The sequence below is a fragment of the Coptis chinensis genome, chromosome 4, assembly GCF_015680905.1.
Source record: "Coptis chinensis isolate HL-2020 chromosome 4, ASM1568090v1, whole genome shotgun sequence".
NCBI classification, from domain to species: domain Eukaryota; kingdom Viridiplantae; phylum Streptophyta; class Magnoliopsida; order Ranunculales; family Ranunculaceae; genus Coptis; species Coptis chinensis.
Genome location: NC_141459.1, coordinates 86,340,689 through 86,356,462, shown reverse-complemented (window position 1 = coordinate 86,356,462; position 15,774 = coordinate 86,340,689). Strand labels below are relative to the sequence as shown.

The 15,774-nt window shown below is 36.6% G+C and overlaps 2 protein-coding genes and 1 long non-coding RNA gene across 3 annotated transcripts; 1 reads left to right on the top strand and 2 right to left on the bottom strand.

Moving 5' to 3' along the window:
- Positions 1–759: 759 nt before the first annotated feature.
- LOC147505342 (uncharacterized) lies at positions 760–2,018 on the bottom strand. Its single transcript, XR_015193271.1, has 2 exons — positions 1,375–2,018; positions 760–1,280 (listed from the first exon to the last, which is right to left on the bottom strand). It is a non-coding gene; the product is annotated as an uncharacterized LOC147505342 (long non-coding RNA).
- A 1,293-nt stretch (positions 2,019–3,311) lies between these two features.
- Positions 3,312–5,842, bottom strand: LOC147505341 (uncharacterized). The gene is made up of 5 exons (XM_086605519.1): positions 5,566–5,842; positions 4,587–4,954; positions 4,190–4,466; positions 3,926–4,054; positions 3,312–3,844 (listed from the first exon to the last, which is right to left on the bottom strand). Exons 1-5 carry the CDS (start codon positions 5,840–5,842, stop codon positions 3,312–3,314), a joined length of 1,584 nt encoding a protein of 527 aa, XP_086461645.1.
- A 7,152-nt stretch (positions 5,843–12,994) lies between these two features.
- On the top strand, positions 12,995–14,195 carry LOC147505340 (uncharacterized). The gene has a single exon (XM_086557912.1). It carries the CDS (start codon positions 13,174–13,176, stop codon positions 13,942–13,944), a length of 771 nt encoding a protein of 256 aa, XP_086414038.1. The 5' UTR covers positions 12,995–13,173; the 3' UTR covers positions 13,945–14,195.
- The last annotated feature ends 1,579 nt before the right edge of the window (positions 14,196–15,774 follow it).

Sequence of the window (15,774 nt, the reverse complement as noted above, 5' to 3'; positions counted from 1 at the left end):
ATGTAATCTCAACCGACTCAAATTGGTCCTTAGTTTGGTTGAATTCATTTAGGTGATCCGGCCTTGAAGGAGGTTCCCTCCGACATTCTTATACTAAATAGCTTGGTGATCAAATAGACTTTGTTCGCGGCCGAGGATTGTTTATACATTATAGTAAGTGCCTCCATGAGAGACTTCGCCGTCTTCTTGGTTTTAATATTGAAGGCTACCGACTTTGAGAGACTCAATCGGATTGTGGCCAATGCATTTCTATCTTGCAAATCCCATATGCCTTGCATAATCTCCTCGGGCTTCTCTCTTATCAACGTTTCCATCAATCATTTTGATAGAGTACGTCTTCAATTTGCATCTTCCAATAGCCGAAGTTTGTTCCGTCAAACTTCTCTATCTTGTAGCTTTCTTTGTCGGTCGTCATGACTCCCATTGAACCAAAACAACGGTGGAGAATTTCTCAAAGGAATTTCTACAAACACCTAGCCTTCTCTGCTAAAGGTGGATTCTTTTCCTCACACACCTTGTATACACTGATTCAATGACCTCGCTCCGATACCACTTGTTGGGAGATTTCACTAGAAAGTCACACCCCAATCTAGTTACTTTCTATCCCAAATGACTTCAACTTGGAGCTCACACCAAGGAAATCACTCACTCAAGACTTTGGTACTTATCACAACAAACTCAACATAGCAAAACCACTAATATATCATCACAATTTATAGCAACAATACATATGGAAGTAAATAATGCAAAGACACACAAAAATTTAAGGTGGTTCGGTAAATATTACCTACCTCCACACAAGAGCCGATTTTCCTTTATAGTAAAGATTGGAGAGTTTACAAGAGATAGCAAGAATAAAAAACAAGAGGCCTCACTCAAACCCTAACTCAATAGAGCTCCCACAATACCAAAGAAATGAATCTCTCAAAAGTTGTCTCAAAACCCTATTATATTTCGGGTATACATAGAAAAATGTGAGAAAATGAGCTTTGGGCCGAAATATAAAAAATCAATGAAAATTTCAGAAGGCATGAGCGCCGGGTGCGCCTCGGATAAGGCGTGGTCGAGCGAGAGTCGCGCCCAACTTCCAGTAACTTTCTCACAGCATGAGCGCGGGTTGCGCCTTGGACAAGACCAAGTGAAGCGTAGGGTGCGCCTTCTTCTCCAAACAGAAAAACCGTGAAAGCGGCATAGTCGGACACCGGAGCAAAGCTCGAAGGTTACACAACCCAACAAGGATAACAACGGCCAAAGCATGTGGTGCAATGTGGACAAACAACCTAGACATGGTATACAAAGATAGAGATTAATGGCTGACTATATAGGAACTAACTGCGATCATGATTGTTCAAGACAAGTCACTTGAACTCTCACCTCAATGAATGCATGTCAAAGCGAGAGAAAAAGAACAGACTCATTCTGGTGAAGCATCCTAGTTGCATTATATCTCAACAAAGAATCCGAAACAGCTTGCAATCCTTTGACGACTTCTTGAGCCAAAACGTGTTTCATATAGTTGTTATGGCTAAATCAGGTATTGAACGACTAATTCATGATGTTTACTATATCCCTGGTCTAGCTCATAACTTGCTAAGCGTAGGACAGTTGACTGTAGCACTGTCATCATCTGTTTGCTGAACCTGGAGACCTAGGAAATAGTGCAGCAGTCCCAAATCCGACACATCAATTCTTATAATTTCAAGCTCAAGAATGCGCAAGGCCGTAGTTCATTCATAGCTGCTGACACACCGAAAAACAAATTATAAGAGCGCACTTGCACAAAGGAAAGGTTACAAAAGAAAAATGACTACACAGAGCTATTGCTTTTCCAGCCTAGCTTAAGAATACAAATGCAAGGAAGTGGCCTGGTATGCCATCCAGGACGGCACCACTGAAAACTCACTATTAACAAAAACAGCAAGAGGTGGGTGTTCCATCAAGGAAGACGGTGGAGTGACGTCCTCCTGACTTTCATCAGTTGAGCCATTGGCTGGAAAGCCAAACAGCTGGTAGTGGGACCCAACGATACGAATCTAAGACTATCTGATGGAAGATGGAACAAAAATCACAATATATCAATCACCAAAAAGCAACAGAGGATATCTACTTGAGCTAAATACCATTGACAGTTTTATAAGGGCCCCTTAAGGGGTACACTCAAGGATGGAGACCCGCGGGGGGAAGATGTTTTGGAAAACCCAAAAAATTACACTACAAAAGTACACTAGTGGTGAAGCCTCAGTGTAAAGGAAATTTTGGAAGAACAAAAACTTAAGGTTGGTTAGTTACAAAAGTAAAACAGAATGTTAACAAACTAAGATTTGTTATTTCTGCCAGCTGTCCTGTCACCATCATGTCCACCTGTCCTGTCTTCATCATGTGTGTCATTAGTTAGCACAATTAGTTAGGTAACATGCATCCATATTTACAAGTGTAAAAGAATAGTCAAGACTCAAGAGAAGAGATGAAACTTAGGGGCTATTTGTTTTTTAGGGTTAAGTTATATAGGGTCTTATAAAGTTGTTTATTTTTCATTTTAAGTTTATCTTATAATCACTTGTAAAAATAGAAAAAACAAATACACAACATCCTATAAATGGTTATTTGACAGATTTAACCCTGTTTTACATCACATTTAACTTGAATATATTAATTTGAAACAAGTATATAATTTGATTTTTAGTTTCAAATCAATTTTGATAATTATAATATCGATTTTAGAAAATTACCTTAATAGCAAGGTAGTAGCAGTGGTGGTAGTGGCAGCGATGGTGGTTGTCGTCTTAATGGTGGTTGTCGGATCCAGGAATGTTAAGGCCTGTACTTAAAAAAAACTTAAAAAAAAAAAAAAAAAAATTATAACAATGTCCCACCAAAAACTATACAAGCATCATCTTCGCTTTCATATTTCCGAAAAATATCATACAAAAAAGTAATCATTTTTATTATACTATTCAAAATGAACAAAAACAAATGTCTTCGCATTGACATATATTCATAATAGATATTGACAAGTATAACAAAAGTCATCCAAAAGTTAAAACATGACACTAATGAATATGTCGGATTGGGGGGGGGGGGCGCTGTACTTAAGTTAAACTAAAAAAAAAATTAAAATTATAACAATGTCCCACCAAAAACTATACAAGCATCATCTTCGCTTTCATATTTCCGACAAATATCATATAAAAAAGTAATCATTTTTATTATATTATTCAAAATGAACAAAAACAAATGTCTTCATATAGACACATATTCACAATAAATCTTGACAAGTATAACAAAAGACATCCAAAAGTTAAAACATGACACTAATAAAATCGTGACTTGCGAGGTTTCTTATCAAATTCATCTATTACTAACTCTATATCAACTTCGTTAGCAAACTCCCTTTCAATGTATATAACCATGCAATCTGCAAGAAACTCATCATCTATCTTGTTACTGAAATGTTTTTGACAAGTTTCATAGGCTTTGAAAAGGCTCGATTCGGTGATGATTGTGGAGATAGGAAGAGTCAAGACAAGACGAATTAATCTATCAATCAAATGATAAATAGTTAACTTTCTTGTTTCAACTAAAGCTCGACATAACTCAGAAATGGTAGATAATTTCTGAAAACAAGGATGACGAGTCACATCAAGCTTATAATGTTGTAGTTGACTTCTCAAAATAAGTATCTCCTGCTTCGTGAAGTCTTCACAATAATATTTTTCGACGAGCTTGCAAATGTCATCAATATGAAAGCGTTTAAAAGCATCTTTCGGGTCCAATGTCGAACTAAGAGAAAGAAGCTCCATTGCCTCCTCAGAGAATCTACTATTCAACTCCACTAACTGGTAATCTATTACAGTATTAAATATATCAACGTGGTAGTGGTGCTCAACTGTAATACAATCATTATGTTAGCAAGAACGACATGTACCCATCATATGACGAGAGCTCATATTAGGAATATCAATGTCATGCTTCTTGCAAAAAGAAATCACATCCCCAAGGAAACTATCCCAACTTGTTTCTCTAAATTCTTGAAGAAGCTCCTTCGTACTTGAGACTAATCCCATGGCATTTAGAATGTCTTAAGACTTAACTTGCAAGGCTTTACATAGTATATTTGTGATTCCCATAGTCTTATGCAATAAATAAAATATAAAGACAAATTCAAAGTCTCTCATAGCAATATAAGAACCCTTAGCTTCTCCATTCATGGTGTTACTAGACCTATTCTTCATGATGAGTTCAAGAACCGTACAAATTGCATCATACATCTCCATCAAGCTACAAATGGATTTATAGTGAGAACTCCATCGAGTTTGTCCAGCTCGTTGCAATGTACAAACTTGATTAGCACCTCGTCCACTATTAAGTTCACCAATTGCTAACAAGTTTTCAATTTCCTCTTTTTGAGCTTTCTCTAACTCTTTCTTCCTCTTAGGCGGAACATGGAGATTAACAATGGATGCCAACTTTGAAAAGAATAACCAAATATCATAAACATCTTTAGAAGTCGCAACTAATGTAAGTTATAGTCGATGTGCAAAACAATGCACATAATATGCATAAGGACACTCCTTAAGAAATAGTACTTGTAATCCATTCCATTGACCACGCATATTATTAGCACCATCATAACCTTGGCCTCTCATATTTCCAATAAGCAAATTCTTACTAGCAGGAACTTTGGAAATCTCTTTTTTCAAAGTTAATGCACAAGTGTCTTCAACACCAACAATAGCAAAAAACCACTCTCTAACAAAACCATCACGATTAACAAATCTTATAATAATTGCCATTTGCTTTTTCCGTGAATTATCTTGTGCTCCATCCACAAGGATACAAAACTTTGCATCACCAACATCCTCACATATTTTCTTTCTCACATTTTTGGCAAATATATGCAAAAGTGCCTTTTGAATACCATGTGAAGTATACATGGTATTTCCCGAACAATTACCTGCTATTTCAGCAACTTTCTTGTTCAACAATTTTGTAAACTCGGACATTGCAAGGAAACTTCCACAATTCTTTGATTGCTTTTACTCATCATGGCCTCTAAAAGGAAACCCTTGTAGTGCAAGCAACCGAATACATTGAACAACATTTCGGAGTAGGATCTGATTATTTGCAATCCCGCTTCATTAGAAAGTCTATTGATAACACTATCTATATGTCGAGAAGGATTCATTAGATTCTCACAATACAATGTTGCCGACCTATGTGGAGAACAAAGACCACCTTCATGTTTCAAAAAAGGACATTGCTTCCCACTGTTAACTTTCCTCCAACTTTGAAACTCATCAATGGTAAACACTGGATACTTCGGAGGATTGGTTTCAAAGAGAAAACAATAGAAATAATATGCTCTATTCTTGTGGAATGAGTACTCTAGCCAAGGAAATAGTTTGTACCAATTAGCGTTGAACTGACGTCCTTGCTTTCCAAACATAGTCAATAGATAATTTTTTTCGTTCTCATGAGCCGGCCGACAAGGTCCCATTCTAAGATAAGCTACTCGGACTTCATCATGTTTGTTAAATGGGTATTCATATATAGCAATACGTTTACCCAGATCACGTTCAAATGGAGAAGTGACATCAACTTCCATAGGTGTAACTTCTTGAGCTTTGGAAGAATGTTCAACTCCGACTCTTTGGACTCGAGAAGAAGGTTCAACTCTTTCAATTTCGACAACTTGAACTTTGGTAGGACGTTGCTCATCCCCATCAAGTTTTGAAGTATCAAGAATAGATGTTAAAGTTTCGCCACTTTCCGATTTATCATCTTTTCGCTTATAGAACGATAGAAGAGTTAATGGTTTTTTGGGCGCTTGATGATGCGACATTATAACCTAAGATATTAAATAATTATCAATATACAATGGATAGAGAAAATAATTATCATTGGGCATTATCATATCATCCACACAATCCAAAATTTCTAATGCATAAAAACGAAATCCAATTCAAACAAATAAATCTATTGGTGTCACTAAATCCCTAGACAAATAAACGAATTCATATAAACAATTTAAATAAATTGGTGTCTTAACTAAACTAATGTCTAATGCACAAATATTTAAACAACTAAACAAGTATCATAATAAGTTAATAAATTGAGAATAATTGAATTAAAAAGTTTACCTTAGGAGAATAATAAAAGTTTGCAAGAGTCGAAGAAGTAAAGAATCGAAGAAAAAAATAAGCAAATACTCCCAAGAGGCCAAGAGCGAGGAAAAAAAACCAAGGGTGTGAGATATTGCCCATCACCAGCCACCCGAAAGTTACCCAAGAGGCGAGAGTTTAGACTTTAGACTTCAGAGTAAGTTAACTGAGAGATTCTCTCTGTTCGGTTCGTTTTTAACTTTTGAATCTATCCATTCTATTTTTACCCCACGTATTGATTAAGCGACTGGGCTCAATAAGTCAATGGGCCATTGGGCTGGGCTAACTTTGTTGGCTTTCTGCCTTCAGTTTCTATTTTGAACACTAGTATTTTATTTTTTTTTGGACAAAAGCTTGGGTGTGCTGCAGCCCACCCCCACCCCACCCCCTGGATCCGCCCCTGACGATGGTGGTGGTGATAGTGGCGGTGGTGGCTAGGGCAATAGAGTTATTTGGAGAAAAAGATAGTGCCAAAGGGAAGAAGAGAAAAATGGGGCTAGGGGTATATGGACGGGGGTGTTTGAGTAATTTTCTAAGTTATAAAACGTATAGAAATGAAGTAGATCCAATTTTGGTATTTATAGAATTGGAGCCTCTTATAAGACATTTATAGTAGAATGCCTCTTCTAAGAGGTAAAAAGCAAACAAAAAAATGTCAAAAATCACTGGTCTACATCTTATAAGAGGTTATAATATCTCAAGGTCTTATAAGAGGCAAAAACAAATGACCCTTTAGTTATATACCCGCTAGTCTTCCTAGCTAGTTAGAAAGGTGTACAAAATTGAGGTTGGTTTGGAGCATTTTTTTTTTTTTTTTTTTTATTGGCAAACCTATTTTAAATGAGATCAATAACACTCTTTGATGCTGGCGGGGTTCCATCCCCAGACTTTTGATATCATCACCCAAAGGTTTTACCTACTTTGCTAGTTAGAAAGGTGTACAAAATTGAGGTTGGTTTGGAGCATTGAATAGCTATAAAGTACGGAAAGAAATCCATATAATCAACAAAATTTCCATTTAATTGTGGAAATTTCTATCAAGAATCACAATTGCATGTGCTAAAAGGCTACAAGGGAACGTTAGTACTATGAAGGATTAGAGAAGTACACAAACTATTGTAAAACTTGTAAGTAATTGAAAAACTTTGTGAAGGGTTAGTAGTAAAGCCTTCAAGGTTTACCAAAAAAAAGGCCTTTAAGATTAGATTAGGTGAGCCTATGAAATTAGAAATACTTAAGAATGCACATGTAGTGCACAAAAGGACATAAATTTCACATGCCCAACACTCCACATTCCAAACACAATTTCCCTTCAATTGTGGAGACTGGAGATAAGTTTTATAGTTAACAATGAAGAAACCCCCTTGTGTGTTATGAAAACTTGTAAACTTGTAATTAGTCACCATCACAACTTTTCCCTACTTGTATGTATAGGAGATTATTATATTATCTAACAAACATTCTGGCTTGCATTATATATTGATAAAAGAATTATGTTCTAGAATTCATTAGTTGGTCAAAAGTAAGCCAAAGTCAGAAATATAATCAAGCATGATGCCTTTTGGATTGTAGAAGTACGTACTTAATTTATATCAAAATTATTTATTTGGTTTTCTTACAAAGTAAGTCAATAGAAGCCATGATGATCCAACTCTCGTCATGATAGAGAAAGTTTCCTCTTTGGCCAGGAAAAAGGTTAAGCATCCATTGTGGGACCTTCTTTCGAGAGTTAAAGAAGGCCCAAAAACACATTTCAAAAAATCACCTAGCCTTAGCAAAATAATTCTCGAAAGGAAAGTAGGTGGAATGAGGTACTTCTAGTAATGTTGTACTTTGAATAGATTTGGTGTTAGGCTTGAGGCCTTAGAACTTGTGTTTTTGTCGAATTGAACCTCTTTCTAATGACTATACTCTTAGTCTTAGGGAAGGTATGTATGAGGATGATGCCTCGGGAACTCCATATGTAACAAGTTGATTCTCAATAAAAACAGGTGGGGGTCAGCTTTAACCCTAGCTTAACTTTTCAAAAAAAAAAAAAAAAAAAAAAAAAAACAAGAGAAGCCATTGCTATATCATGACCGCATTGAGCTTAAACTCAACTAGTTAGTCATTAACAAAATCTCAGCCTAAGAAGCCATTGCTATATCATAACGGCAATGTTGGTTACCTAATTGATGGATAAAAAAGTTTGTTGCCTCAATGGAATCTTCGGGTTTAGTTTGTTACCCTATTTGACTATTTTACCTAACGAAATGAATAAAGAAATGAAAGACAACTTATCTTGTTCCAGATTATTCCATTTTTAATTAATATTTTCCCAATTGCCTGTTCCATTGCTAATATGTTTTGTTTTTTGCTTGGTAAGTTTAAATTCTTTTAAAAGGTGAAAAAGAAAACATACAAAAAGATTAGAGGGTGCAACAACCTGCTCCCTTCTAAGGTTCAATCTAAATAGGCACTAGCTACTCCCATTCATAAAGATGGGGTAGTGACAATTAATCAAACCTAAAGAACCTTTGAAAAGGTGCTTCATATCTGTGTAACCAATAAGGTTTTCTCTCGATGATGATTGTTGCATTTACTGGAAGAGCGGCTCCTATTTTGGCTAATGAATCTGCACTGCCATTACCCTCTCACCAAATAGTTGTACGCTTCCAATCTTACAACTTATTCAAATAGTCTTGCCATCTTGCTTGAAACTACCAAGGGATTTGATTACTACTAAAAACAGTAGCTGCAGCTGCAGCTTCAGAATCAGTTTCCACCCACAAGTTCAACCAACTTTTCTCCACTACTTTCTCTATACCTTCAAGTATAGCCCAACATTTTGCCCTGAAGTTTGTTCCCACACCAATAGTTTTGGCCATAGTCATTTTAAAATCCTCCATGTGTCCTCGATATGTAACTCCAATATCCGATGGTCTTGGGTTACCACGAGCAGCTCCATCTGTATTGAGTTTGACAATATTCGGTTCCGGAGGGATCCAACAATATTGTTTAATTTTCAGTGTAGTCTTGGGTCTATGATTAACAATCAATATCTCAAAATGCCACTCTCATGAGGTGAGTTGTAAATGATCCATTTTGATAGATTGCTAGTGATCCTTACTTGTTTTCTGACATAAAGTTTACAATCCCCATAAGTTAGGCTTCTTGTTGTCGAAGTGCACTCCATTTCTCTGCTTCCAAATACCGACCATTCCAGCTACAATGCACGTGTTCCAAATGTGTTTCACTCTAGGACTCCAACTATTGTTCATTTTCAAAGCATCAGAGAAGCTTAAGATGGGTTGACTGAAATTGAAAGACTATCTAATCCATTGCCAGATTTGTTGTGCAAATGGGCATTCCCATATAAGATGTTTCTGAGTCTCACAACTGTTATTACACATTCTGCAGCAGAAAACAAATTGAATCCCAGCCTTCTGTACTTTGTCATCAGTCGTAACACCCTTCTTGATAATCTTCCAAGCAAGTGTCGCAGGTCTTAGCTGTATATATGGCCATTCCAAATGAATCTGCACCAACTCACAATAGGCTTCTTCACCCAAATCTCCTCATAGGCTGATTTGGTAGAGAATTCACCTTTTTAAATCCAAAGCCCATATCATGTAGTCCTCAAACTAAGAGCTACATTTGTGAACTGATTGAATTCACGTTTCAGTTCAAATTGTCAAGGATTTGCTGAATAATGTTAGGGATCTACCATATGCCATTCACAAGGAGATCACAAACCTTGGCCCTACATCTCTTTAATTCTTGAGTACTTAAATTAAGCATCTTCTTTAAAGAATTATTTCTGAACCAGTTGCTTCTCCATATATCCACTTTCTTACCATAACCAACAATCCATTGAGACCTTGAGACCACTACTTCTTCAATAACTTTTCGAATGCCCAACCATATAGAATTGGGTCTACAGTATTCTATGATCTCCCCATCTACATTGAAGTATTTAGCTTTCATGAATCTCCCAAAGTCATTGATATTAGTTAAAATCCCCCAACCCAGCTTCATCAACATTGCAAGGTTCATGTGCTTCAGTCTTTTGATGCCTATGCCACCTTCAGATACAGGTTTGCATACACTTTCCCAACTCAAAGCTTTACTTTTTTCTCATGATCTCCGGACCACAAAAGTTTCTCATCATATTCTTGGCCGCTTTATCAAAGATAACGGCCATGAATAAATAGACATATTATAGATGGGGATGTTGCATAGCACTACTTTGATCATAATACTTCTTCCTTGGAAGCATAGATGGAGACATGGAGGGGGCAATAAGAGAAAGGTTTTGAAGAACCATTATGTTCTATGTATTATCAAGATGAATTTTTTGAATCGTGAGGTTCTCCCCCAAAATAAGTTTAAATATTTTACTACCGCCCCCAAAATTTTTGACTATGTTTTTTAAACGTGAAGCCACAACATAATCTTCTTTATAATAGGTGTAGGAGCCATATCAAACCTAAGTATTTTATCATTAATCTACTCAAGATTTCCTTACCAATGGGCATCATTTTTGAGTTGAAATTTTCATAGGTACAATTGATTCACAGCCTGCAAGAATTAAATCACGTTTGTAATGAGATTATTTGTTCTTAGCTCGACTTTTAGATCCCGGAACAATTATAGATCATTCAAAATTAATGATATTTCGCAGCTTGCAAATAATTATTATCCGATGGATTTCACTTGAGCAAGAAAATTTTCATTTGAGATACCAGGTTGCAAAACTATGAGAATGACATTCTCATACACTCGAAGTTTCAAAATATGTCCAATTTCCAAGTTGTGTTAAGTTTTGATAGAAACAGACAACAATTTATCATCTTATAGATAGACTTTAGCCTTGTGTTGACTTTACCCAACCATCTGAACGTGCATTTTCAGCGATGAGGATTGTAAAGACCAGGCTACGTAATAGGATGAAAGATGATTATCTAGCAAATTATTTGATTGTGTTTATTGAGAAAGATATTGCTAGACAATTTGATAAAGATTCTATCATAGATGCTTTTGATGTCTTGAAGAAAAACTCGTGCTGCTTGACTTGGCTACTTGAGCTCCTTGTTCTCTTTTCATAGGAGGATATAGGCTAACAAACCAATAACTTCTTTTTGTTTGTAAATGTGGTATGTGGATACAAGTGATCATGATTAATTGTATATCCTCTTTGATTTTGCAATCTTACTTTTTGATGACAAATATATGTATGCAGAAACCAGTTCCAATTGTGGTGTTGTTTACTTCTTCATTACTATAGACATTGTATAAGTCATTTTATGGTTAATTTATATGTACAATGTATAATTTATATGTTGGACTATAGTGTAGTGTGAGTGAATTTGTAGTAGAAGAATGAAAAAATATAAGTGGTGAATTTAGGTTAACTAGTATTACCATATCCCCCCCCCAGATGAGCCAATTAGATTTTTTTTTTTTTTTTTTTTACCAACCCTAATTTCCCCATCTAGGGTGGGGTGGGGGTTCCTAATTGGCTCATCCAATGTGGTAATTTTGTTTTCGCCTTGATGTGGTGATGACCATAGTTGTTATACTTACTTACAAACCATCCGATCGGATATGCCAATTCAACGATTTGGCTTAGTTTTTTGGAGACGAAAGAGCTGAGAGTGCACGTAATATATGGAATAGACCTCTTAAAACAGTCTATATAAGTGATTGTGGGGAGCTTAAAGTGGTCAAGCCTTTGCTTTCTCCTAGTCTGCCTTGATTGTTCCTTTTCGAGATCCATGGGGTATGTTCATAATTGAAATGTTTTACTTCATCTACTAATACATTTTGTTATCCCTTGTTAATTACATGGTCAAAGTGGTAAACACGCTTCATGCTATTTCATTTTCTGAAATTGTATAAGCACTCCACCCCTAGGTCGATTTCTCGTCCGGCCGTCTTGTATTTTGATTGTGTATATACACTTTAGGTGAGATTCTTTCCTTTGGAAGGATAACATCTTGCCTTTCGATCTGGTGAGTTTCTTTTTGATAGTATCAAGTACTGGAACCACAGAAGCTCTAGTCACCTTGCCTTTGTGTAAGGGAATGCCTAAGTACTTCTCCGGAAGAGACCACTCCACCATGTTTAGTTCTTTCAAAGCTGCTTCTTTTCTCGTTTCAGTGAAGTTACCAAAGAAAACTTTACTTTTTGCTTTATTAATGATCGAATTGACCCGAAGCTTTCTGGTCCTCTCCAAGATATAGTTAAGCTTTCTGAGTCCTCTAATGTCTCCATTTGCAAAGATAATAATATCACTGCAAAAAGCAAGTAACTAGGTGCAGAAAAGTTCTTTATGGTAACTAAAGGTTTCGGATGGTTCCACATTCTCAAGTAATGTAATGCTCTATTGAGAGTATCCTCAGCAATCGCAAAGAGAAGAGGTGATAAGGGGTCACCCTGCCTGAGGCCTCTTTTCATTTTTAAAAAACCAACAAGTCCACCATTAAGGAGTATGGAGAAGTAAACAAATTTGACTATGATTCTGACCCAATTAATCCACAACTCAGAAAAACCTAGCCAATTAATCCATTGTTAATATGTACATACTATAGGGCATTCATGAGTTCATGTTCCATATTTACATTGCCATTAACACTTGGACGATACACTAGAAAAGCTTCAAAATTTATCTGTTCAGTGTGGCTAATGCTGGCCGGGATAAAGTTTTCCCCACTGGAAATCTTTACTTCATGCTACTTAATCATGTTGAGACATATAAACTCTCCCAACTTAAAAGAGTCGGTTGTCCAACTAGAAAAGAGAATTTAATGGCCCTCCAGAGAAAATTTTCTCAGTGTACCGAAAATAGGAAACTTCGTTGAAGTGTTTTTACCTTCAACTGGGGAAGGGGACCATAATCATCACCCATTCTTCCTTGTCTCCATTCATGCCAAACTCATAAATTCTAGCTCCATTTAAGGGGCTTTGTATCATCACAATTCTCCCCCACTACACTGAACACCAACCAATACCTTTTCCCCCTATCTCAGTTATGGCTTCCCCTGCCAAAATCCTCTGTTTCCTCTTCATCTTCGTTTTTATTTCCTCCCCACAAATTCATGCGCATGCAAGGGAAAACCATTTCTTCAGTAAGGTCTCTCGTGACAATACCAACACCAACACCAACATCAATAGTGGTACAAACAATGTCGAAGCGACTGAGCTTTCTCCTAAGGAGGAAATTAACTCGCGCAAACAAGACGAGGAACCAAGCTTTACCCAAGAGAATCACAATGGCTATGGCCTCTATGGCCGTGACATCGACCAAGAAGCAGGTTTCACTTACTCCAACACTCCCCAGAAGTCTACCGAAGAGTACAACGGTGGTCAGAACTCCGAGTACATGTTCAACAATGGTATCCCTTACAACAAGAACAACAATAATGGATATCGGACTAAGCAATATAGCGTGAGTGACACAAGGTACCAGGACAACGGCAACAATGACAACCACTATAATGGGTTTGAGACCAAGCAAAATAGGATGAATGGAAACAATGGCTACTACAACTATAACAACAAGAATCAGTATCTTAATCAGCAACAAGGCATGAGCGACACCAGATTTTTGGAAAATGGTAGGTACTATTATGATCTCAACGATGAAACTCTACACGGCCAAGCGTACAAATCTTTAAGGGGAAGTTCTAAAGGAGTTCCCACTGGAAACAATCAAGGCTATTATGCTAACAGTGACAACTTACATAAGTTCAACAACTTTATGGATGATAACCGAGAGGGTGAAGAGGATTATGTCCCTTAGAAAATTCCCCTAGTGAACTTTGACTGCTACTCCAATCTCAGATTATACAAGAAATAAAGCATTTGGAAATGCCTTGATGCTTGAGGTGAAAATCTTAAGTTACAATTATGTTGTAATATTAATTATTAAGAATGATGCTTATTGTTTTTCCAATTATGTTCATGTGATTGGAAAGTTTCTAGCATATTTATTTTTTGTGTAAGATTTCAAGGTCAATTGAGTGTGCGTACATTAATGACTTTTTTTTTTTTCTCTTTCTTACTATTATGTAAGTATGAAACTAAGATATTTGGATGAACAGCCCAAAGAACAAGATCATGAACCGCGTTGGCTGGTTGCGATCCAATTCAATCACATTGGAGCTAATATTTATCGAAATTTTCACTTCGATATGAAATTTGTAATAAGTTGTAATGATGAAAATAATGTGGGCTAAACTTTTCTGGTGGAATTCTGTTCAAAAACTTTTCCACTGTTCTGTTCTTCATTGTCGAATAGAAGTTTTTCAGCATTTACCAAGGGAGTGAGAGGGATAGAGAATGTAAGAATCATTGTTACGTCGTTGTTTATAATGACTAAAACTCCCTAAAAATGAGTATGAAACAAGATAATGTTAAGAAAAATGAAAGGGTAGTAGAGTTTGTTGAAAATGTGAATGAGCTTTACCAAGCTAAGAAACAAGTTGAGTTTCACACTAAGTCGAGTAGGCACAATGTGGGGGTATAGCCCCCTCCATGGACTTCACAGACAGGCCAAAAAGAGGAATGCTCGACAATTAAGTGATGAACACGGTGGGAAGACCAAGCGCTAATAAACCTCAAGTCTAAATGATCGATGGCGCGCGTGATACCTGGTTACACAAATTTGCTGCGATTACCTACAATTTTTACTGCTGTCACCAAGTGTTACATCCAAATCCCAGCAAGGCTTGGATAAGAAGTTTTATCTAATCCAGGGGTATCTATATGGGTTTTACCGTTTTACGTTTGGTTTTCATCTTCTTTTAGGCTCGACTTAGTAGGCCCTTGTCCCTTCCTCTGACCTCTTTCCATAAACCATTTAAGGTCTTCTTTCTGATGAAATTGAATAAATACTACTTGCCTAGTACTAGTGTTCTGAATTGAGAGAAAATAAGACACTGTTGCAAACTATCTCATAAGATCTTAAAGTTGCAGTACTACTTCCGTATTTCTCTGACATCGTTAAATTCACATGCTCCAGGTTTTCTTGGTTCAGCTAATTTTAATTCCATTTAGAGATGGGCAGTGCTCAGCAAACTATTTGGAATGACTTGGGTGTTGGGGTCCTCACCATGTGATGGTACGACTAGGTGGCATCGTCCACATGTGGCTTGGACGATCTCATGGCATTGTTCGTAAGGAGCTCGAGCGGTCTGCAGCCATTGTTAGGAGCAAATGCTACTTTCACACATTCTTTGGAGAAACAGTATCCCGTACTATCCCGAACTCACCATGTTGTTCAGGACTTGATAATTGGACATTAGCTTGTTGGTTGAAACCAGAATTTCATAGCTTGTCGAAATTTCAAAATACTATAAAACCAAAGTTAGGTTTTTGAGAAACATAAGTTTTTTGATAGAAACCAATTTTGAGTACAACTAAAATTGAGAGGAAACTCTTACAAAGAAAAAAAATTTGTAAGAATAGAGATAAGTGTGATTGTAGACTTCCTTCCCATACTTATATAAGGATTGACTCCGTAACCACAGTAAATCTTGTCTCATTGTGTTATGCTTTTACTTTACTTTGCTATTCCATTACTTCGAATATAGATTGTAGCGAAAACTTAGATTTTTTAGTGTTCATATTC

Coding starts and splice junctions, on each gene's coding strand:
- LOC147505341 (XM_086605519.1), bottom strand. CDS start 5,842: ATGTCGCATCATCAAGCGCCCAAAAAACCATTAACTCTTCTATCGTTC. Junction 4,467..4,586: donor GTCAATGGAATGGATTACAA/GTACTATTTCTT, acceptor TTCTTTTCAAAG/TTGGCATCCATTGTTAATCT. Junction 3,845..3,925: donor GAGCTCTCGTCATATGATGG/GTACATGTCGTT, acceptor ATACTGTAATAG/ATTACCAGTTAGTGGAGTTG.
- LOC147505340 (XM_086557912.1), top strand. CDS start 13,174: ATGGCTTCCCCTGCCAAAATCCTCTGTTTCCTCTTCATCTTCGTTTTT.